General features: G+C 28.3%; 2 protein-coding genes across 3 annotated transcripts; both read left to right on the top strand.

Annotated features, from left to right (window-relative positions):
* On the top strand, positions 1–18,148 carry LOC136989368 (ubiquitin-associated domain-containing protein 2-like). 2 transcript variants are annotated; one of them, XM_067287487.1, is made up of 10 exons: positions 1–147; positions 11,400–11,530; positions 13,243–13,362; positions 13,451–13,554; positions 13,659–13,779; positions 14,097–14,144; positions 17,011–17,253; positions 17,321–17,468; positions 17,622–17,677; positions 17,765–18,148. In XM_067287487.1, exons 1-10 carry the CDS (start codon positions 108–110, stop codon positions 17,873–17,875), a joined length of 1,122 nt encoding a protein of 373 aa, XP_067143588.1. In that variant the 5' UTR covers positions 1–107; the 3' UTR covers positions 17,876–18,148. The 2 variants fall into 2 exon arrangements, with proteins under 2 accessions (XP_067143588.1, XP_067143589.1); XM_067287488.1 differs by having other exon boundaries at positions 17,384–17,468; positions 17,765–18,146.
* A 351-nt stretch (positions 18,149–18,499) lies between these two features.
* LOC136989379 (alpha-N-acetylgalactosaminide alpha-2,6-sialyltransferase 5-like) lies at positions 18,500–22,661 on the top strand. Its single transcript, XM_067287500.1, has 7 exons — positions 18,500–18,719; positions 20,895–21,141; positions 21,213–21,311; positions 21,612–21,747; positions 21,832–22,053; positions 22,138–22,251; positions 22,326–22,661. The coding sequence occupies exons 1-7, from the start codon at positions 18,648–18,650 to the stop codon at positions 22,513–22,515; spliced, it is 1,080 nt and encodes a 359-aa protein (XP_067143601.1). The 5' UTR covers positions 18,500–18,647; the 3' UTR covers positions 22,516–22,661.
* The last annotated feature ends 1,663 nt before the right edge of the window (positions 22,662–24,324 follow it).

The raw sequence follows: 24,324 nt of genomic DNA, 5'->3' as shown, positions 1-24,324 counted from the left end.
TTTTATAATGCCGTTAGGTGGCCATCTTCTGATTCGAATCTTCTTAATCATTTTGAAAGAAAATGTCTTCGTTTAATTCTGTTTAATTTCTCTTCTCTTCTCAAAATATGGCTGCAATATTATCGCAATATAGTACCACCGGCTTCTGTAAGTGACATATTGCTAAATATAACAAATTATTCAATTAATTTCTATCAATTTCTTAAATATAAACATCACACCTGTATCATTTAATGAGTTATTGCATACACATTGCGTTTTTATGCAGTTAATGACCTTATTTACCTTACATTATGTTTTTTTATTTATAATTTCGCTTAATGTGACACACTCATTGAAATTAAAACACTTTTAAGTAATTGTAAAGTTATGTAATCAATTTACAAGTGATTTTAAATTGTTTCTAAATTAAAGCAGTGTTATTTAACTAATCTGGTTATATATTATACATGCTACTTTTAATTATATTTTTCTATGTAATAGTCTTTCCTATGACAGCTGTATTATCTAATGTTGGAATAGTTAGATGGAAATGATAGCAATGATTTTAGTAATAGTTTATATTTTATTTTAATTAAATTTATGTTTACTAAAAATTGTTTAGCTATCTTATAGGTATCTCTTCGATGCTGGCTCGACTGTAAGTTGTTTTGAGATGAAATTGATTTGTTTTTCTACGTCTTCTAGAATGGTTTTTTTTTTTTTTTAACTCTTTCTGCCCTGTAGGCACTAAGGGTGCAACTGTGCAGATGTGAGTGAGAGAGAAGAGGTGGTGACATTTCACACACTGTTTCTCTCTCTCTCGTCTGTGTGGTCGAAATAAATGAGAGCACGAAACGTCCTCACCTCTTCTCGCTCGCTCACCTCTGCCCTAAGAGGGTCTCTTTTAGCAAGCCCATTATAAGGTTTGCTAAAAGAGTAACCACCCATTTTAGGGAGACAAATCAAAGCAGGTAAAAAGTTCAGAAATTTTTGTGGGTTTTTTCTGAATATTTTGGGCCTTGTTCCTCACCATCCTGTTGCCTCATTGTGAGTCTGGCTGAACCAAATGGGCTTAATAAAAAGAAACACTTTTAATGCCCACAGGGCAGAAAGTGATGTTGTATAAACTAACTAAAAATTATTGATAGTTACTGACAAAAGTGTAGCCAACATCCTGATAACTCAATCAAGGTCTTATTAATAGATATAATGTTTGAGATAAATACCACTGTTATACAAATCCTTTGCTCATGTAAGATTCAAATACTGTAGATAAATTAGATAAAGTTGGTATTTACATACTTAAACTTTCAAAATTTATATAATATTGTTCTAGTACTAGATCAGTTTCTGTTAGAATAAAAGAACTTTTATGCTTCTGTAGTCATTGTGAGTAATGCTACCTCCTTGTTTATGTGGACTTTATTATAATACATCAGTTTGGGTCCAAACCTGTATTAATTAATGAATGGGATGGTTATACCCCAGTAAGGATTTTAGAACTATTTCAGTATAACATTATTAATATACAGGATGCAAATGAACTTAGCAACACTTGGCTATGGTTGAATTCCATCAATTTTTTTTCCTTCTGCAAGAGATTAATAGCAAAATTCACTTAATTATATTTATTTGTCCTAGAATAATACAAAATAAGTTTCATTTTATTATTTTGCTTTATTTCAAATTTAAAAATTGCAACTGTTTAGAATAATTTTGAAGTTTTTTCTAATTTACATATTCTATGCTATGTGATTTTTAAACTATTAAACTTCAGATTTAGAATTATTTGGATTTTAACTGAAAACATTTGTTTTAATTAATGAAAAAGATAGCTTCCTGAAATTAGTATTGATTTATTTATTTAGAAAACTGGTGCCAAGTTTTATAATGTTTCATGATAAGCAAGACATAATGCTGGGAAAACAACAGAGAAAATTGAAATTGTATTAAATAAGAAACTTTAATTCATGAATAGTTCTTTTATAAAAATAAAATATATTTAAAAAAAAGATATGTTTGAACTTTCTGAACCTTTTCCTAAACAAACTTTACTATCTATAAATTCTAAGCATGCTAAATTAATGTTTTATATTGAATTTTTAAATTATTTTTTTATTGAATTATTTAGAATTTATTTTTTCATACAAGAGAGAATACTTTTCGAAGTTTGAAAAATAAAATTAAATAATGATATTAATTTCTTTCACATTTACATCCAGTGATAGATTATCCGATAGGTGTACTAGGCATGCATCTAGGGTTTAGTCATCTTGAGTGGCCTTAAAAATTACATGGCAAAAAGATAATATGCCTCTAAAAATTCAGTGAATGTTTAAAAAGTGTATATTATAAAGAAAAAACTTCTTATTATTTAAGGACTTAGTGAAGTTCAAAGATCCAGTTTAGAGTAGTCTCGATCAGATAAACTTCTACTTATGATTTGAGGTCCTGGTTTGCCAGAAAGACACCTTATGACCTAAACTTATTGGCCAGTCCTTTATTTTCTACATATATTGGGACCACACCAGCAAATGCATCTGTAGTATTCCAACATAATGTTGCTTCTCTCTTCCTTTAAAGTACAGTCAAGGCTTTCTGCCATATTTTCTTTTCTATTGCTCCCTCTAGCAATCTGGAGGAAGCTTTCCTTTTTGAAGTCCATACAAAGTTCTTGCTGTACTTTCTTTCGTCTTGGTCCTCTGTTCATAGTCCAGACAAAACATCTCCCTTTTTTGATCATCATCTCTCCTTTTAAGGGATTTTCCAGGTCTAACAATAATCCAATCTGGAACTGGGCCAGTAGTGTACCTTCAGGTCTGCCCATTTGGGACTTGTGCCAAACCAGCTAATATGCCACCTGCTGAACTGACTCCCTCCAGAAAACCAATTTTTTCAAGCGGAAGACCAAATCACATTGTCTTTTGGATAACTTTGTTAGGCCTACTTGACAGACTTTATTGTCTTTTTAATATAAAAAAAAACACTTGTACATAAAGGGCCTTATAACAAAATTGAGCCTAGGGCATCAAACAAACATAATCTGCTACTGTTTATAGAGCTAGTGGAACTGAGTTGACAGCCATCTGTATGCAGGCAAAACAAACTGCTTCGGGAAAACACGTGCATCTTTGGGTTGGATACATACTGAAACGCAGTGCTTGTTTTCTTCCAGTGATAATGAACCACAGCTTTCTGCCACACAAAACTTCAAAAAATAACTGTTGTGTGGTTGGTTGTAGTGTTACCTATATTACTGCTCTGCCAGGTACAAAGTTAACCAGTAATGTGCAATATTATTACCAGTAATATCATGTAAGTGATGACATGCGATATATTTTTTCTAAAGTTAACTCATTGGGCTGCGATTTGAAAAAATTGTACATCTCTAAATTTGCACTGTTGTCTTTTTGACCTTCCTTAATCTTGAGAACAGAGTTAGATAAATGAAAGCTGAGACCAGATATGGAACACTTAAAGGCATGAGGCCCCGATTAACTATATATGAACTACATCATATTTCAATTCAAAAATTTTCCCCCGAAAGAAGTTAGATAGATGACTGGCATGTCTCTATTTCTAACGTGAAAAAGTATACTGTGATAATATACAGGGGCAAGACACTACTAACTAGTGAGGTGGCAAGCATATATTTTAAACTAGCGGCCCCAGCCACACGTTGCTGTGGCTCAAAATATATCTATTATAAATGTATAACACTTTCCTTGTGGGGGATTTTGAAAAATCCCTTCTCAGTGTACATTCTCTTGACGTACCCTATTAAAATGCAAAAAACCGCATCTAAAATAGTATAATAGAAGCCCAGTTTTTTATGGTAAGCCTTAATCTTGTCCCTCTCCCCTGGTGGGTGGGGAATTTCGACATGTATATTATATAAAAACGTGTGTATTCGAATGCAACGTTGTGTCAAAATTTCAAAGGAATCAGTAGGAACAAATGAACATTACATTTTTATTTATATAGATATACAAAATTACAAAAATATAATGGTGTACCACCACAATGTAATAAATCTAAAGTAACGCTTTCACTTTCCTATTTAAATTCGTCATCAATGTTTTCAGTTTTATTTATCGCTGATAATTAGAAGCATTAATGTTCATTTATAAAATAGTTAAATTTGATTGTACTGTACAACTACAGTTATACGTAAAAGTAATTTTGCTTTTAGAAATGTGTTCTTTCTGGATTTAATTTTATAAATTTAAAGTTAATGATTTAAATGTTTCTATTGAAGGAATTTAATGTAAATACGATTTAATTAATTTTTAAACTTTTGTAACTAAATATTTCGTAATTTTCCAAGCGAAAAATATTTAAGAAAAAGCAAGACACACTAGTACGACGTTAAAATTGTGTGTAGCACCATCTGTTATGAGATTTCATAAAAAAATAACTTTTTTTATTATTAACTCTCGGGGGAGGGAATTTCGACATGTATATTATATATAAACACGGCCGTATTTGAATGGAACGTTGTGTGAAAATTTCAAAGGAATCGGCGAAGAACTTTCGGAGATTACCTGTAGGCACAAACGGACATTACATTTTTATTTATATCGATTAAATAAATAAAATATATGATTAAAAACTGCAGCCCAGCCATGTGACTGTTAAAATAAATAATTGCTCATTCTTTATGCATGCTACTGTAACTGCAAGATTTGTTCAGCCCTAAGATTGTATATTGCACATCTACAACATTTCTCTAAATTAAAGATTAAATTTTATTCTTAAATTTGATATATTAGTCACTATATTATCATTTAATTTACTAAATTTTATATTGAAAACTATAAACTATTGATTTTAGTACTGATAAACAATAGCAAATCAACTTTCTTCTGATTTTCGTTTGTCAAAAAAATTGGTTTTAGTTTTTTAGATTGACAAGTTTCATTTGTATAATATGCTTTTAATTTGATTATGAATGTTGAATAATCTGACAAACATTTTCTTCTGTTTCGTAAAATCAATAATCTATAGATTCAATTAAAAAGGATATAAAAATAGAACAGATTTATTTTCTTTATTTTTAAACTTCATAAATTTAACAATTGAATAATTTTGTAGTTTCATGTTCTGATCTATTATTTAACTATTGTGTGACATTGTATAATCTAGTATTATGGAATTAATAATACTTTTTATCTGTAAGCAACATTACACCATTATAGAAGATAATTCAAAAACACAAGAAAAGAACAATGTTGATTGTTAACAGGTGTCTGAAATGTAAAATATTTTAATTAAAAAAAAAATCCGGATCTAGTAACTTTTTCACAGCTATGACTATAAACAGCAAATCATGTCAAATTAATTATGTCAAAGATATTAATATCTTGTTTAATATTTTATATTGAAAATATTACACAGAAGTTTAATTCTTATATCAGTAGCTAGGAAAATGAACATATTAATTATTCTTCTGAATATTTTGGGAAGTATAGCTTTGTATAATTTTTTCAAACTTAAATGTGTTTTTTTTTTATAACAAGAATACAGGTATTCCTCGCTTAATGCGGGATTTGATTAACGTGCAAAGTTAATTGCTGTAATACCTTTATGTACGCGGCAGAAATTTTATTTAATGCGGCTTTACCAGCTGTCTTTACTTAACATAGATACCGTATTTTATTAATGTAATAATGATATATGCAGTAGCATTGAGGGATTAATTGTGTTAATCAAGGATATCTGTATTATAAAGCATAATCTATCAACACAGAGAGATGCCATTTCATATTTTACCTGGTTATATAATAAAATTTTGCTTAATGACGTTTTTCTTTAATTATAGAATAAAAAAGTATTATATATGCACAGGTTGTCTAAAAAAAAAAAAAAAACTGAATTTTTGCTCTTGAAATATAACCCTAGATGGTACAATTAGTATTAACAGTCAAATTCAAAATTTTGAACATTATATTATCAATCGTGTGCAATAGTATTTGAATTGGTTCATAACGATCCTTTGTGTGGCATGAAATGTAAGGGTTATTTCGTGACCCTCATCAAAATTGCAATGGAGCAATGTGCCAACAGTAAGTTTTGTGTAAAACTAAAGAAAAGTTTAACCAAAATGTTTGAGTTACTGAAACAAGTACATGGGGATGATTGCCTGTTCCAAACACAAGTTTACAACTGGTTTAGTCAATTCAAAGATGGCCAGGAGTCAATTGAAAACAATCTGAAAAGTGGTGGTCTGAAGATGTTGACTATGGACAGTAACATAGATAAAGTGCGACAAATATTAGGAAAAGGTCTAAATGTAACCCGTACAATGTTGTCAGAGGAGTTGGGAGTGTCAAAGGACTCTGTCCACATAATTTTACATAATCATTTGAACAAATATAAGGTCTGTTCCCACTTTGTTCTGTACTCACTCACTGAGGAACAAAAACAGGCATGCATTCATCATGCTCAGGATATCATCAAAACAACTTGCCACAATCTAAATTTTCTTAAAAGTATTGTCTTCGGCGATGAGATGCAGTTCTACCAATACAACCTCTTTGACGAAACATCGAAGTCCTATATGGAGGTCAGAGACAAGCTCATCAAAAAACTTTGTTTCCAAAAATTGTGGGACAAGACCGTGTTTGTCTGTTTGTCAGTTTTTATGATTCCAAGGGTATTGTGCACAAAGAATTTGTCCCAAATGACCAGAATGTTACCAGAGACTATTATTTAGGTATTTTGGAACGTCTTTGGAACCAAACTTTACACGTACAGCTGGAGTATTGTGTTCAAGGAAGCTGGACGTTGCTGCACGACAATGCACCCTCGCACAAGAGCACCGTCGTTTGTCAATTTTTGACTCAAAAAGGTATTGTAACCCTAGACCATCCACCTAATTCTTCTGATCTGGCTCCCTGCGACTATTTTCTGTACCCAAAACAAAATTTTAATGGGAGGGACTGTTACTAGACATTCCTGAGATCGAGGCTGCTGCGACTGCAGTACTGAACCAGGTGCCAAAACAGGAGCTCAAAAAGTCTTTGAAATGCTCATTCCTCGTTCTGTACATTGTATTGCTGAAAAGGAATTTTATTTCAAATAAACAAACTTATTCATAAAAATATTTCCTGTAGTTTTTTTTCTTCCTAGAGCAAAAGTTCAGTTTCTTTTCAGACAACCTGTGTTTGTTAGAGAAAAGTAAATTATAAAAGAAATGATTTATTATATTACCGCAACTTCAGTTTCACGTAAGGATACATAAATTATTGCAATAAAAACGGAATAAATTTGTTTTGTTTGTTTTATGTATTATAAAATGATTTTATAGTTTATATTGTAATTTATATAGTTTTTCATTTATATGTATGTGTATATTTAAATGTGTTAAAAATATTTAAGAATATTACATACATTCATATACACATATATAAAATGTTTATTCTATTTATGGTAAATTTTGATTAATGAATATACTTTCATTTTCTAGATTATTATTGGAAAATGATAATTCTTTTATAGTAAATTCAAATTGCGGTGAGATAATTTTCAGTTTTGCTTATTTCATGTAGAAGTTTCCAATCTGCTTTTAGATATTAAAACTTCATAAACAAGGTTTTTGTTAAGAATTATGGAAATCATGCACAATAAATTATCATTAGGTAGAGTTAATATAATAATGTATTAAGTACATTTTTAATAAGAAACGGTAAGAATGTCCAAAACAAAATATTGCACATAAGATGCAAGTAACGAAGTTATTGCCATTTTTGTATATACAGTAAACTCCCGATTATTCGGGCTAATGGTGGGGAGAGGTGGCATGGATAATCCAAAAACACGGATAATCCGAACTATAATTATTTATTTTTAAAATACAACATATTATACATTTCTAAGGCACACAATTATTTTAACATGTTTAATGCTCATTATTAAGAAAATCTGTGATTTTGGCTTGTTTGCAGGAATCTTTTAATGATTTTTTAATATCGGTTCGAATTTTTCTAAAAGCTATTATGTCATTATACTTGAATTCCCATTGGACGATGTATTCCAACAAAGTGTCAACAGAATTCAGGACTGTGTTGTGACTAATGCAATTGATAATTTCTTTTTCTCTACTTTCGGCTTCATTCTCTTGCTCTTCTGGTTGAATGAGATTGGAAATAATATCCGCGTCACTCGTTATTTGAAAACCTCCATCATATGAATCATGTTCTAACCACTCCTCAATATTTTCTCTATCAACATTTTCAAAGCCATCTAAATTTGCACTTAGCTCACTTATTTAGATACTGTTTCACTTGTCTTGGGCTTGATAGAATCCAAAAAAATCACCTTCTACATTTGGTAGAATTTTCCTTCACGATCAAACGAGTGTTGATGGCTTTATTTTGTTCTAAGATTGAGTTACACCATGTATCGCATCCAGTATTGTCATTTTTTTTCCAAAATTTAATCAAATCATTACCTTCATTACATTTTTTTTTTTTTGAAATTAAATTCATGCACGGATAATCTGCACAGGGATAATCAGGAGTTTACTGTATATAGTATTTCTTTAATTAACCTTTGGTCTTTGAATAAATCGAATAAACTTTGATCTTAAATAAACTTAGGATTGAAAAGAATAGGAAACACATTGAAGTACTGTACTGAATATGGTAATGCAGTTTAAAATGGCAGGTAAGGAGTTTAACTAAAATTTTCTCTCTTCAGATTGTTTAGAATCAGACAGCATTTTCTATACCAAGGTTTGTGGAAATATTTTTTAATATTGAGTGAGGGAAAGTTGCAATTGAATTCATATGTTGCAAGCTCATTAGTCAAAGGGTAATTTGAAAACTCAAATTATAAAAGGATGGTGAATTTGAAGCAGATATGATTGTCAACGTAATAACCAAATTGGAAGAAGCCGATTTGGGTTAAATATGAAAACAGTAGTTATTTCAAATGTTGTAGCTGTAATCTACAAATGCAGTCAATAAAAAGGTTTTGATAGTTTGGAAAATATACAAGTACTTAAGGTATTTCTTTCAGCTTTTACCCACTTGTCTCCTATTGCAAGATGATAAACACTAATCTCAAAAATATCCATGTCTTCAAATAAACCCTTGGGGATACAAACACTAAAAATAAACCCTGCGGGGTTTGAGGAAGTATAACGTTTCTTTCACTTTTTGAAATTATGAAGTATTTATGAAACACAAAATAATTAGGTTAAAAGTTGAAATGTAGTCATTAATTATAATTAATTAAATTAGTCATAAACATAGAGGCAATATAAATTTGATGTGATTATTATTTTAAAACATATAATACCATATCTTCTGGTGTATAAGATGACTTTTTAACCCAGGAAAATCATCTCGAGTCGGAGGTCGTCTTATATGCCGGGTGTCGTCTTATAGGGCAAGTATATCCCAAACTCTATATTTTAACTATAAAAGTCGGGGATCGTCTTATATGCTGGAAAATACAGTAATTTTTGTAAAGATCTGTTAAAATACTAATTACTCACTATGTGTAAAATATATGCACAGATTATTATGAATATTAAATAACAGAACTTTTTGTTTTATAAATATTTATATACTGTACAATAAATAAATAAATTTTAATCACTAATAAATTAAGTTATTAGTAATTGAAAAATGAAAGTTCATAAAAAATTTTCCTCCGTTTCCATTTAGAAGAATAGTCTAAATTTAAAACTTTATTATTGGAAATTAAGCTATCATCCTCAATTAAAGTCCAAATTATATAGCGTGTTTAAAGTTAATTAGCCAGTTCTAGCCTAATAGATAATCTGATATTATCATTTGATCATTTGTTAAAAATTTCATCTGGAACTTTTTTGTTGACGAAAACCATTTCTTACATTTTCGAACATATAAAAAAGATTGTTATTTGAAACTATCCTTGGATACAGATGTTTCTACCTTCTTAGAAGTACAGTATAGAACAGATATTGTATTAAATTTATTGTGGTCATCCTGCTGGCAAGAGTTGTGGAGTCGGTATTTTATTACTTATCAATAAGAAAAAAGAGGATGTTTATTTTAAAATTTGTCTGGATTTAAAATCTTTGTTATGTAGAAATTAAACATACTGTATTTTCCAGCATATAAGACGACCCCGACTTTTACAGTTAAAATATAGAGTTTGGGATATACTTGCTCTATAAGACGACACCCGACTTTTGAGAAGATTTTCCTGGGTTAAAAAGTCATTTTATACACCGGAAAATACAGTAGTTAAATGGGAATATTGTTTAAATTTAAAAAAAAGACATACTTTCTTGTAGAAAATTGAAAATTTGTTGAAAAGAGAGATTTTATTATCGTTAGGGGGTGGAAATCCATTATCATAAGACATTTCCGATTATTTGTAAATAAAAAATTTAATAAACTTTTTGAAGTAGAAGTTTTGACTATTGATGTAATGATGATAATTCAACGAAAGCAGTTAAATAATTCTGGTAATGGAGTGAAGTTTTTGAAAACATTTTGCTTTATAACATGATTTAATTTAGTGTCTTACTGTTTGAATTTGTATCTTTCTTTCTTTTTATTATTGAAAATTTTAAATATCAATTTTTATTTTCAATTCTGATTATAGAGTTATTACAAAAAAAGCATTTACTAGACCTATTGTTATGATACATACAAAAGATTTTAAGTATGACATTGATAGCTTGCTATTTTCAAATGCTACATTTACATTGATAGATGATGATTAATTATTTGCTTAGTTATTTTGCTAAGAATATGTTTAAATAATTACCGTAAAACAAAAAATATATTATTTACTAAAAGGAACAAAATTAATTTTTGTTTTAATATGAAAGTTATAAAACAATATTAAAAATTTTACTATAAAAAAATTTGGTTAAGTCCAAAATGTATATTCAAATTGTTTCTAATAAACCTTTGTCTGCACACTTTGAATTTTTAAAATGCCTCTTACATCCCAGTGTCATCTGAGTCCATTCAAATTAACGCAAAAACATTTAAGTCTATATTAGGAATTTGCAATAAAGAGACAATTATATATTTAAACTTTGGTGTTGGTATATTTTGTATAAGTGTTTTATTTTAAAAAAAGAATTGGCGTGTAATGAAAAAACAAGTTTAAAGAAATAAAGAAAATGTATCACAGAAGTCCAGCCCCCAAAAAAGATATCTCGTATCTTTATGGATGTGTGTGCACTCCTCGTTAAAAGTCACTGTTCTAAATAACTCGGCTAACATTTAATAAGTTAAAAATATTTTTATTAAAAAACACATATTTCTGGAAATCTTATTTTACTTAATCGAAATAATTTTGCCAAAACAATAGAAATACTTTTATCCTAAATTATTTTTTAACAGTATTTTTGATTAGTTTTACTATTATATTTAAGATGATTAACACAATTAAAATTTATTTTCCAGATAAAGCACCCGTTTCTAAAGGCTTATTTGGATGTATGTTCTTAACATCATGTGCTTTAAATGTTCCATTATTAGCTCATGTTAAACAATATGTAATATATAGCATCCCTAATATATTTGAACAATATGAGGTAAGTTTTTAAATATTAAATAATTATGAATAATTATAGTTAAATATTTAACAGCATAATGTGTATTATCATCATAATTATAATTCCTTTAATTCTTTTTCTCGCCATATTTTACATGCTTGACGTATTGCATGACATTTTCAAATTAATACAATCATCATCATAATCATAATAATCTGTGTATGACTTCAATAATTATTGTTACTCCGTGCAATAGCATATCGAATGTATGAGGCATAAATCATTTAACATAGTCAAAGAATTAGAGAAAACTATAATTGATTGCATTTATAAAATGTCATTAGATGTTTCATTACATTTATTATTAGAGGTAATTATTATGATAATGCTAAAAATGTCAAGTACAGTAGAGCATCATTTATCCGAATCAATTGGGGACTGGGGTTGTTCGGATAACCGATTATGTACGAAAAAATATATTAACCTATCCGATGTTGAAATTTTTTCTGTTGCGTGTCGCTTCGTGTTGAATTTTCGTCGATTTTAAGCCTAACGAATATTTTTATAATAATAATCGAGGCTATTGTGTCGTTCAAAATTATTTCTTTATTTTGTACAAACAAAATAAATATATTGAAAAATATAAAAACAAAAAATTATACTTTAGAAATTAATCTAGTATCAAAAACGTTCGATTCGGCACGATACGATCTGACTGGAAAGCTTTCGGATAACCAACGTTTCGGTTAACCGGCTTTCAGATAAATGACGCTCTACTGTATTATAACATTTTTCTTGTTAAAGTGTAACTAATCACTATAGACAAAGTTCATATGAATTGAAAGTTTTACTTAATGGTGTACACTGCTTTTCATTCTGAATAAATGTTGGTCTCACGAAAAATTGTTCAAGTTAAGGAAAATGAAAACGTCCTTAAATATTTACTATTTGAATGCATTAAGCATGCTGAGCCCTTAATTTTAAACACCAATAAATATCATGTCATCATTGCCAAAATAATAAGAACATCCATCTATATTAGAAAGACTGAAAGTTGCAAACCAGATAAAATTACAGGAAATTTTAAATTAATTCTACATTGTACTAATACTATATATTTTTCTTCAGTTATCAGTATTTAAAATATCAAATTGTGTATTATGAAAAAATGAGAATTTGTATTGTCTTGTTTCACACAACAATTCTAACAAACTATCCAACTTACAATCAAAATTATTTTTTATAATAAATTTTTTCAAGGAAACTAATTTTATATCATCACAATTATTTATTACGAAATTTATATTTACATTTATAATGCAAACTGTCAGACGTTTAAGATAAATTACACTTTCTAAATTTTTTCCTCTGTCACGTAATTCAAGAAACTCGATAACTTGATAATTAATCGTATTGAAATTCTTACATAAGAATTACTAGAATCTATAAAGATAATTATAATATAATTATAGAGTTCATTAAAATTTATCTATTATAAAATCTAAAATAAACATTAGTGTTTGAATTTTTGCAAAACGTAACATGCTAGTTAAAAAGCATTGAACCGATGCATCCAAAATTCTTTTAAAAAGCAATTTAAAGGTCTATTCATAGTCAAACTTTTATTTTATTACATTCAGTATTGAGATTTTACATTAAGATTTAAAGGAAGAAAACATTTAGAATTATGATAAAGAATTCTTATTGATATTTCTGGTTTATCAAAAGATTTTTAATTTGTAATTTTTCAGGTATGGAGAATTATAACTTCTAAACTTACTTTCCTTGACACAAAAGATTTGGTTTGCGGAACCTTACTGATTTATTATTTTAGAATATTTGAACGTCGTTACGGATCTCATAAATTTTGTGTAAGTTAAAAAATATTGAGTTTTAGTTATAGTAATTACAATATAAAATTATGAATAGGCTAATATATATTATGCTTTTTTATTACAGTCTTATTTACTTGCTGTTTGTACAGTTGCAACTGTGTTAGAATTAACAACTGTGTATGCCTTAAGACAATTAGATATTTATATTTCCTATCTACCAACTGGCCCGTAAGTTAGGAAAATATTTAAATTATTTTTGATTTTGTACGATTCGTTTACATGTTATTAAATATTATATGAAACATTAAATATTTTACTATGTGAATTTATAGATATGAACTTATCTTTCCTCTATTTGTGAATTATTTCTTGGACATTCCTCGAGTTGCCCAAATTCATATAATGGGTGTTCCTGTGACTGGAAAGACACTGACTTATCTTCTCGGTTTACAGGCAAGTTTAAATTTAAAGTAATTACGCAAGAATAACATTAAGTACTATTAAAGTAGCTCAAATTGATTTCTCATATTATTACTAATAAAAATATTGTGAATGATTAAAGAAGTATTTTTTAAAATATATTTTTAACTTATATTTTTTTTTTATTTAATAGAATTTTAAAACAATTTACTATAAACTTCATAAGTTAATTTGAAAATTTTTTGAAATATTTATGAGTATTAAGTATAGATAGGAAGACACCTGTAAGATATCTTTTAAAATTGTTTTATTGAATTCCTATATTTACTTATAAATCATATTTTTTACAGATAATGAGTACAAACAGAGGATGTATGGTGACTGGAATTTGTTGTTTAGTAAGTGTATATATATGTATTTTTTGATCTGTATAATTTATATATATATATAAAATACATTCAGTTACATAGAATAGTTTTTTAACATCCTGCATGGTATGTTAAAAAACTCTCAGCAGATAAAACAATATTACATGCATGTTAAGATCAGAATATAGTAAAAATGTATATCTTAACTAATATTTCTTAAAATGATAATATATGTGGAAAAATGCCTAACTTCAACATTATTTAAAATTACAGACTAAACTATAATCGTTGCATTTGTCAGATAAGAAAAAATTAAAAGATTAAAGTTAAAAAATAATGTGTTTAAATTTATAGGTTTAAATGTATGTTCATAATACATGGAATGCTAATTTAGTAGATTTGTTAAATGGTTTCTACTTTACCAAGGAACTGTTTTGTTGGTCTGTCTTTATATTTAATTTTATTAATTATTTTAACAATATTTAGTAAATAAGCTGTGTTGATTATTATGTTGATAATTATTTTTCTTTTGATTTGGTTAATTTTATAAACAAAAATTAATATTTAATAAGCATTTACAGTAATTTATTAAATATTTTATGTTTATATGTGGGTTGTGTGTGTGTGTATATATATATATACACACACACACACACACACACACAACAAAAAATTTGTATCCAAAAAAATAATCAAAATCAATGATTTCTTTTGCTCCTAATCTTAATTCCATCACTTTGGCATGATTGCATCATGAGGAGCCTGCATAGAAATGATATCATTAAGCTTATTTAAGTATGAACAAAGTTTGTTGTTGATTATCATTATTGATGTGTGGTGAACATAGGCATTTGAGAAAACAAAAAATGTCTAGGCCTTGTACTAAAAGATCTTTTCAGTAAGTTAACAACTTTCAAAGAGGGTAAATTGTAATCATCTGTACTTATGGCTGGTCTTTTAGGCATATTTCTTTGCATCTGATTTGAATGGATGTGACAGTTGCATGAATCTGCTGGAATGGCTCACAGAAAATAATCATAGCTGACATACAGGTTTCAGAAGACCCAGACAAACAAATGCTCAAGAGGATTCGAGAATCTCAAGAGGACAACAAAGCTGTCAGGGATGATGACGAAAATTTGAACAATGTAGCCAGTTCTATACTGTTTCCAGTATCATCTAACATCATTGGTCAATGCCTATGTGAGGTTGGATTTCATCTAGGCTGTCCCATACTGAGTGAATTTAGGGTGGGTGAGCTGGGCATAACTGCATCCTCTTTTTGTGGATTTTCCAAAGTAAAGCAGGGTACCCTGAGTGGTAGAAATTTTGTAAGATATATTGTTTCCTTTCTATATCCCCTTTTAAATATTTTTGGATCCACTATTGGCCATATATGATACTTTTCTTTATTGGCATATTGTATTGTCTTACTAAAAGTGTCAAGCTTGAGAGAGGTGGATGACAATTGAATGGTAGCAAATTGCCTTTAGCAAACAAAAACCACATCTTACATCACTCTAGTAAGTAAAATGTAATGAGCTAAAAATGTTTTTGATTTAGTTTAATGGTTTTTCCTTGGTTGTTGAACACAGAAATGAAATAGAACATACAAGTATTTAAAAATTTATAGAATTTGAAAAAAAGAATACCGTGTTTTTTACAAAAGTGTGATAAAATAAGTATAACAACAAAATTGGATGTTAATATTAAAATAAAATAATAATATAAAACAAAATATTTAAATATGCTACATTTTATAAAAAAAGATTTTAGCAAAGACTCTTGTTTCTATGTAAGACAAGATTATTACAGAATTTGTGTGTGGCAACATTAGGGGCAGTGGCATGATCTGCCATTTGTATACTATGCCATACAGTGAAAGCAAATAGTGTAATGGTACGAAGCACAATTTCCTATATTGGCAGGTCTTCTCTCATCTTTATTACTGGTAGGTTGACAGTACAGCAGTATATCAATGACATTTTATGACCTGTTTCTGTTTCCTTTTTGGCTGAATTACAGGGATCCACTTTTGATCAAGATAATATTTGTGCACATAAAGATGTCATAAGTAGTATATCTTCAAATTATTGACACACTGGCTAGCTATGTTCCAGATTTTTTCATCATTGAACATTTACGGAATGATGTGGCATGCACTGACATTGAGAAAATCAGACAAGAAATATCAGTGATACGACAGGTGAAAAATGAATGGAATAACTTATCTTGGGAAAAAATTAGGACGCCAATTTGTTACCAAACCATGTTGCAACATGAATTGCCAGCAGGGGTTCAAATACACTCTATTGAATCTTTAGTTTTTAGCTCTATACTTTTAAATGTTTTTCTGTGAAATTTAGATTATTTCTTAGTTAAGCTACATTTCTAGAATTTTTGAAAGATTTTCAGTTCTTGCATTTACATCTGTCAGAACTGCCACCATATAAATCACAAATACATTAACACAATAGTAAACAATTAAAAATTTTTTACTATTATGCAAATATGATTGTAATTTATAAGGTGATAGTTATGATAGTGTAGATGCAGGGAGTCATTGAAGCTTTTAAATTCCAACAATAGCCTACAAAGAAAGGTGTGTTCGGAATAAGGGCTACTTTGTCATTTTAGAAACATTTTTGGTCAATAAGTGAGCTTTCATTTTTAATTATACAGTTTATTATATAAATATGAAATACTATTTGGAATGGAATGTGTGTATTAAATTTCTTCAGATTAAAAAAAGAAACATTTGATTGAAATAGTTATGAAAATAATATTGCCAGTAATAGCATTATCTGATTTTTAAACCTAATCTGAATAATTTCTTTAAAGATTTATTAACTAAGTTTTTATCAAATATTTGAATTTATAATTCTATTTAATTTAGTTAGCTGGCTTAATATGTCGTTGGAATGTCTTGAGAATTCAGCAGTGGATAAGGGTTCCAGATTTCTTATCCAAAATAGCTGCACTGACATTAAAATGGCTTCTAAATTCCTCTCCTCCTCAAGACGGAACTATACCCATGGGGGCTACACTCGAAATTCAACGACAGCAACAACTTGAACTAATTGAAGAACAGATGCTTTTAGCCAGAGCTCAAGAATTCAGAGAAAGAGGCAACATGCAGGTAAGTTAAAATATATTTGTTTCTTATAACTAAGTAATATCAAAATTTATTAAAAATAATCTTTAAGACCAGACAATCTGCAGAAAGTTTTGCTAATAGATTTATGCAGCAGGATGGTGGAATTTTTCAGAATTATAACAGAAGAGAAGAGTGGGAAAATGTATTTAATATGAGAAGAAGACAGCCCAATCCAAGAGAAGACGGTTTACAGGGAGGTAGTAATTTTTTTATATACTAAAATATACTAGTGACTCCGAAGCGTACTCTCTCGTATAAATCCGAGGATAAAGTCCGTTACGTACAATTTATAAAGCAAAAAATTTCAATTAATCTATTTTCTAAAGATGTTGTAAACCTTTTCCTTTCAGAGAATTTTAGTGCTAATGTTGAGAATGAAAGTACTTTTCCTGTTGTCGAAGAACAGGTACGAAAAGTTACCCGCAAAATATACTAAGCTTATATTTTAACTATATTCTTGCAACCGTAAAATTTATCTTTTTTAAAATTACAGGTGCAAAGATTAGTCGAAATGGGTTTCGACCGACAAAGCGTGATAAGAGCACTTCGAAATTCAAATAACGACATTAACTTAGCTACATCCATCTTGTTAACGGAGACATAGTTTCTTTATATGAATATTTAAATGCCAGTAAATAATAATAGACTGCTTTGCAAAATATTCTTTGCTAAATTGTTATATATATATATATTATATATTATATATGATGTGAAAAGTTGTTGAAATCGAGTTTTCACATACAGAGAAGACTGTATTTGTTGATATGTACATATTTATAAAAGGAGTAAAAGAAAACAAAGCAGAAAAGATAAGAATGTTTTATTTTAATTATGATTATTTAATTGTGTTAAGAATTTTTTTTTTTTTAAATATGTTTTGTAAATTTGTTTCAATAAAAAAATATCTAGTATTAGATATTATTTATGATATTTTAAACTAGGAGTCTGTGTAAATTATTTTATTTTTAAACATTTAAAGACAATGAAAATACAAGTAAAAGTGTAATTATATGTTTTTTGCATAGAAACAATGAAATTAGGTTTAAGATAACAAGAATAAAAGATAATTTTGTTTATTGGTTAATAGTAAAATTGAATAACACAAGTTTAAAAATTCCAAAAAAAACTATTTTTATACTTTATCAGAGAACACGTGAAAAAGTTTGGAAAAAGGTATTTAAAAAATTGGTTTAGTATGTTCTATACTAGTTCCTTGTTACGTTTTATTTATTTATTTCTTCTTTCCCTATTCGAAATTTTATGTTTATAAAATAAAACTCGAACTATTAAGGATAATGCAAGGCTGACTAGAACGTGAAACTCGCTTCTCCTAAGCAAACCAATGGAGGTTAGCAGCAATCACGTGACTGTTGCGTATGTTAACAATGGATGATGCAAGTGAATTAGTTTCGGTCGTCATTGAAAGAAGCACGGTCCGATCATTAAAGGTAAAGGCAATTAGTTTGTTTACATTATTAAAAATAACATTGAGAGAATCGTTTTAAAATTTATCTTCTTTTATTTAATTTTTTTTTTTTTTTTTTTAAATAGAAGATAATTGTAATACGCTTCTATTATTTGTTTTGTGTATTTTTTTTTGGACGCATTTTTAACGCATTAACTAACTAGTTAATAAAAGCTTATTAATGATAATTATGATTTAAATTAGGAGTTTTTTTTAAATAATAAAAGAAAAATAACCGAATTTAATTAATTCTAATGATTTATTGCACGAAAGTAAAATTTTTAGTATAAAATTACTAAACTAAGTTCATTTGGTTTCACTTTACGGCACGCTTTTGGTGTGTTTTTCCTCCTCATCTCCTCATAAAAATGATGAAAAATTTAAGGAAAATTAACGTATATGTTTTAAATTATTAAAAATTATATATATATATATATATATAAATTAAAATATTTTTCAATAGTTGAAATATATCGATCTAAGAAAAGGAAGTACTTAAGGATAAGTTGGCAAACTTTCAAATTTAAAAATAAATAAATAAATAAAACCTTGAAAAAACGATCGTGGTACGATGACCATCACTCCAAGGTTTTGTACTTGACTATGGAGAAATTTAGAGATAGAAAAATCATTAAAGTTATGAAATAATATTTTAAAAAATCAAAATAAACGAATAAGTTTTAGTTAGCACAGGTTAAACACTCGCAATATTTATTTATTTATGTTTAAAAAATGCAACGAAGTGAAAAATCTGGGATTATTTGTACGAAATGAATAATTCGAGATATTGCTAACAACGTCAAAAACAAATGCTAGTAAGCATTTATATATATGTATATATAAATTTTGGCATATATTTTATTATGTGTATAAATTATTTGTAAATAGCATTATTCCTCTAACGCTCAATTTATTTCTAATAGCAATCGTCTCATTTATTGCATCATTCGTAGCGCTTGCTTCTATAAAATTACCCCCTTTTAATACGTTTGCTTGTAAAATCGAATTGGTTAATGCTGTGTAAAAATAACTATTATACTCTTTTGTACCTTTTAATTGAAATTATATATATAATTTTACCGTCGTAATTCGTGATTTTTTTTTTTCTCTTAAACTCTGCAGTTCATTGAACTTCTTGGTTTCTTTATTTCTTTAGGGCATCGATACGTGTCGATTTTTTCCATTAAGACTTTTTTGTTTAACGTGAAATTTCTTCTATTCTTTCTTGTTAAAATGTATCTATCGATATATAAATCCTATAAATTTCCGAAAATTTATTAATGTTTTATCAGCTTGATATTTACGAAAATTTTTGTTTTATTCCACATCTTCCGTGAACAATATCGTCCTGGTAAAAGCTCCCTTCTGGCTATTTAAACTGGAACCATTAAGAAATAATTCGTCTATTACCGAATAAAATACTCTACCCCAGTTTTTTAATACTATAATTTGCATTCCAGTGAATTCACTGACATATTAATATAACGTAAATACTATTAGGTTTTTTTGTGTGTTATGTATATAGCAATTAATAATAACGAACAGGTATCTAATAAATTATTATTTCAACATTAAAAGTTGTATGTAAAATATTTAAGTGGATCCAAATGCTGAAAAAAGAATGCTATCGAAATCTATAAGGTGAAATATAAATTATATATAATGAAAAGTGAGTAACTTAGCATGCATTTTTCCTTTGTAAGTTGTATAATCATAGTTTATCATATATTAGTTTCTGTATGCAGATGCAGCTTTGCGCATGTATGTATGTGTATATACACACAATAATATAAATAAATCTATATATATATATAATTATATATAATTAATTCACTTTATTGACATTATTTAAATGTTTATCCTTGATAACAAGGACAGATTAGAAAAGAAAAAATGATCATTGTTAACACAAGTTATGCTACATATTTTAGAAGTAAAGTAAAATTATAACGAAATAAATAATAGAATGTAAGAGGAAAATGCTCAGCAATTTGAAAATACTTAAGAGTTTTTTTTTTCACAATTTTTTTTCGGTTTTATTAATTAAAATTAATAACAGATGCTGAATAATTTAATCTCTCTTAGGTGAAATTAGGATAGACTTAATTAAAATTTGATGTATAAATTTATAACAATAATATAATATATTTTTTTCTAGATGCAAAAGTTTTCTAGATGTAAAATATTCTCAGCATTTTTGGCAACTATTTTGCTTATACAAGTGGTATTGGGATTATATGCTCTGTACCAAAAAGATAGAATTTATAGGTTACCTTCAGATGATTTGTTAGAGGAGAAAATTCAAACTAATCACCTTCATCCCATATCACTCCTAAATATCATGAGACGAAAAGAATTAAATGAGGATATAAAACCGCATTTTGTAGCTCGAAGAGGTATATTAGGTGAGATAAATAATTTGTTAATATTACGAAATATTTTGAATTATTTCAAATGCGTGTTTTATTTGTAATAGGTAAAAATATCAGCGGTAATAAAGAGTTTACGGATGTAAATGGCGAAGATGTTGATCTTAATTTTACCTGCAATACCTGTGCAATTGTTGGTACTTCAGGTAATATAAACATAAAATATACAATAGATCTTAATCTAATTTTGCTTTAGTCTCTGACAGAAATAAAAAAAAGTTTATTATTTTATAAATATATGTCATGAGAAAAGTTGCTATAAAGAAATCTACATTTAAATACTGACTTGTCAGTCAATTAACAATTAATTTAATGGCTATAGTACCTTCAAAAGTTTTTACATACTTCTAAACATTTAAGTGTGTAAGTTATTTTACTCATACATATAAAATTTTCTTCATAAATATTAAAATTTAATTCCGAATTTGAATTTATATTACTTCTAGGTACACTTTTGAATTCGCATAATGGAAATTCAATTGATAAAAATGATTGCGTGTTCAGAATAGGATTGTCACCTACAAGCGGTTTTGAAACTAATGTTGGGAAGAAAATAACGGCAAGAATTATAAGTAGCAGAAAGTATGGCATGTTAATTTCCTCACACTTATAGTGAATAATATAGAGAAGATTGCATGTTATAAATATATATTTTTTGTTATTTAGATTAGCCGAACTATTAAAGAAACCGGATAAATTAGTATCTGGACATTTGTCTGTTGATAGATGGATTTATTATAATTTACACGATGCGGAAAATGTATCCTGGATATTAATGAAACTGAGAGAGATGAAAAGGAAATATAAGAAAATGTCTTTTTTAAGATTCAGTAGAAGAGGTGAACACAGAGCACTTTCGTCATTGAAAAAATATGGTGAAAAATCTGGGTGAGCACTATTTTGAAGATATTATTTTACGTTAATACTTTACAAATAAACTTCACGAATGTAATTAATGTTTTCTTTAACTAGTTATGTATTAACCGGTGCTTTTCCTTCCACTTTATGGTATACGGCTAGAGTGGCCGATCTTGCGAAGTGCTCAGAAATTAATGTATATGGCATACCCGACTCTAAATATTGCAAGTAAGTAATATTTTTAATTGAAATCATTTGTACACGAATTGATATTAATATATATAAAACGTGTGTTTTTGTAGAAGATATATGGACAACACGGTAAAAGAAAAATATTGGGACATACTTTCTCCTCAATTATGCAAAAATGGAGTTGATTTCAGTTCAAGGACTACCGATTCCGAAGTTTTATCCATAACTGACAGGAGAAGTCTTAAAGGATGGGCTAAAGTACACAATATTAGTTTTACATCTCCATCTTGGCCTCAATAATATAATTATAAAATTTAGATTTATTTACACTTTATATAAAATTATTTGCCCACAGGACACTAAGTCCTCTTTAATCATATTCATCATGAGTTTGGCAGGATCCACAATGATAGTAGTGGATGAGGAGGGACAGGGTTTACCATATCTGGGTCATATCACATATGAAAAATTCCTACAGTTCCTAATCTAGATTGGAATGCAGGTACCTCAGATGACACGCCTTTACTTCCTGGATCATCCAGCTGTGGAATAATATTTACCAGGAATTATATAAAAGTATAATATAGAATAAATTATTCACGTTTAATAAACTTTGTAAATAAACTAAAAATAAGGGTTATTTACAATTTTCAATTATAGGACAAAATACTAATGCTGTAAATGAGACGTCTTCCAATTATGTGACAGTATTGTAAATAACTCTGTCCTGTTCTAAATTACAGTAAGATTCTTTGTTTTACAACGTCAAATTTAAAATTGATTACTTAACGTTATGAAGATTTGGCGTTTGAATGTGAAGTTTAATTGTAAAGATTCAAGCAAGACAATAGAAAAATTATGGACATAATTTTGTTAGCTTGTGATTGTTATGATTAACATGCAATTTTCATAATAAATTTCTTGTAGATAATTTTATTAAAATTTGATCATAAAGTAATAAAAATAATATATCTTTTTAATTGGAAAGTTCTAAGAACACGTTAGAAATGAATTTATGAATTAAAAATGAAATATCACTAAGGATTATGGCCGCCATGCAGTTTTACCTCGAGCTCGCTAATGGGGAATCTCTGACACAACGGTACTCCAACGTTGAGAATTGAAAACCAATATGGGGCAATTGATTGTTCGCATTACAACCGCCAAACTGAAGGACGTTCGTTTTCCTGAACATGAAACGGTCACCTTCTGCCTCGTTGAAACAGACTAGCGGCATTTTAATTTTAACAACTTTTTGAAAAAGTAAAAGCTTTTTAATTCTTAAAGAAATACCGTTATGTAACTATGGATGCGTCACTGTACATTTTAGTGTTTTTCCTTTCTTTGGAAGTCCCTGACACCCCCAAAGAAAGGAAAAACAAGAAAAGGTATTTTTTGGAAAATTTTCTAAATTAAAATTCGTTATATATACACAATATATACACAATACACAGTGTGTATATATATATAGTGTCGTGTCTTCGATTTCCACACTAATGAATTAGCGGTCATAAGGTGAAAATTTTATTGAATTCATAAGTTAAACGGTTAAAAACTTTTTAACACGACACTTCCAAGATTAAATCCTAAATGCGCCATTACATTACCACCAAATAAAACAAATTTGGGGTCGGTTTTGCGCGCGCTACCCTGTACAAATGAATAACGAAACTAACTGCATCAGACAGGGTGGCGGTACCTGGCTGGTTTCCAAAACGTTTACGTCGTACAATAAAAGCATTCATTTCGAGATGGGTACGAGTACCCCGGTTGGGAATAGCTGCCTTACACCATTAGAAGTTATACTATATCAAAAAGTAGATTAGTGCTTTTAAGTAAAATCCATTTTGAAATAACTCGTGTATAAATATCAATTGAAAGTTGTTATAATGGTTATAATTAGGTTATTTGCCGCTTGCAACGTCATAATTCGTATAGTTTGTAATATTATGTGTGTCTTAATCAAGTTTGTATTGTGTAGTTTATCAGTGAAACCAGTGATAGAAGTGTTAAATACAATTTATACGTAGTAAAACGTAGAAAGTCACGTATAATATACTATTTAATACATTCAAGTATACAATTTCTTATTTTGCATATAATTTGAAT

This window comes from Centruroides vittatus, unplaced genomic scaffold (assembly GCF_030686945.1).
Source record: "Centruroides vittatus isolate TY-2023 unplaced genomic scaffold, ASM3068694v2 scaffold_490, whole genome shotgun sequence".
Lineage (NCBI taxonomy): Eukaryota > Metazoa > Arthropoda > Arachnida > Scorpiones > Buthidae > Centruroides > Centruroides vittatus.
Note: the sequence above shows the minus strand (reverse complement) of the source record. Positions and strands in the feature narration are given on the sequence as shown.

Bases quoted from the DNA above. Each gene is read 5' to 3' on its own strand.
- LOC136989368 (XM_067287487.1), top strand. From the start codon at position 108: ATGGCTGCAATATTATCGCAATATAGTACCACCGGCTTCT. The intron at 13,780-14,096 runs GCAAGTTTAAAT...TATTTTTTACAG, and splicing joins CTTATCTTCTCGGTTTACAG to ATAATGAGTACAAACAGAGG. The intron at 17,254-17,320 runs GTAAGTTAAAAT...ATAATCTTTAAG, and splicing joins GAGAAAGAGGCAACATGCAG to ACCAGACAATCTGCAGAAAG.
- LOC136989379 (XM_067287500.1), top strand. From the start codon at position 18,648: ATGTTAACAATGGATGATGCAAGTGAATTAGTTTCGGTCGTCATTGAA. The intron at 21,142-21,212 runs GTGAGATAAATA...TATTTGTAATAG, and splicing joins AGCTCGAAGAGGTATATTAG to GTAAAAATATCAGCGGTAAT. The intron at 22,252-22,325 runs GTAAGTAATATT...GTGTTTTTGTAG, and splicing joins CCCGACTCTAAATATTGCAA to AAGATATATGGACAACACGG.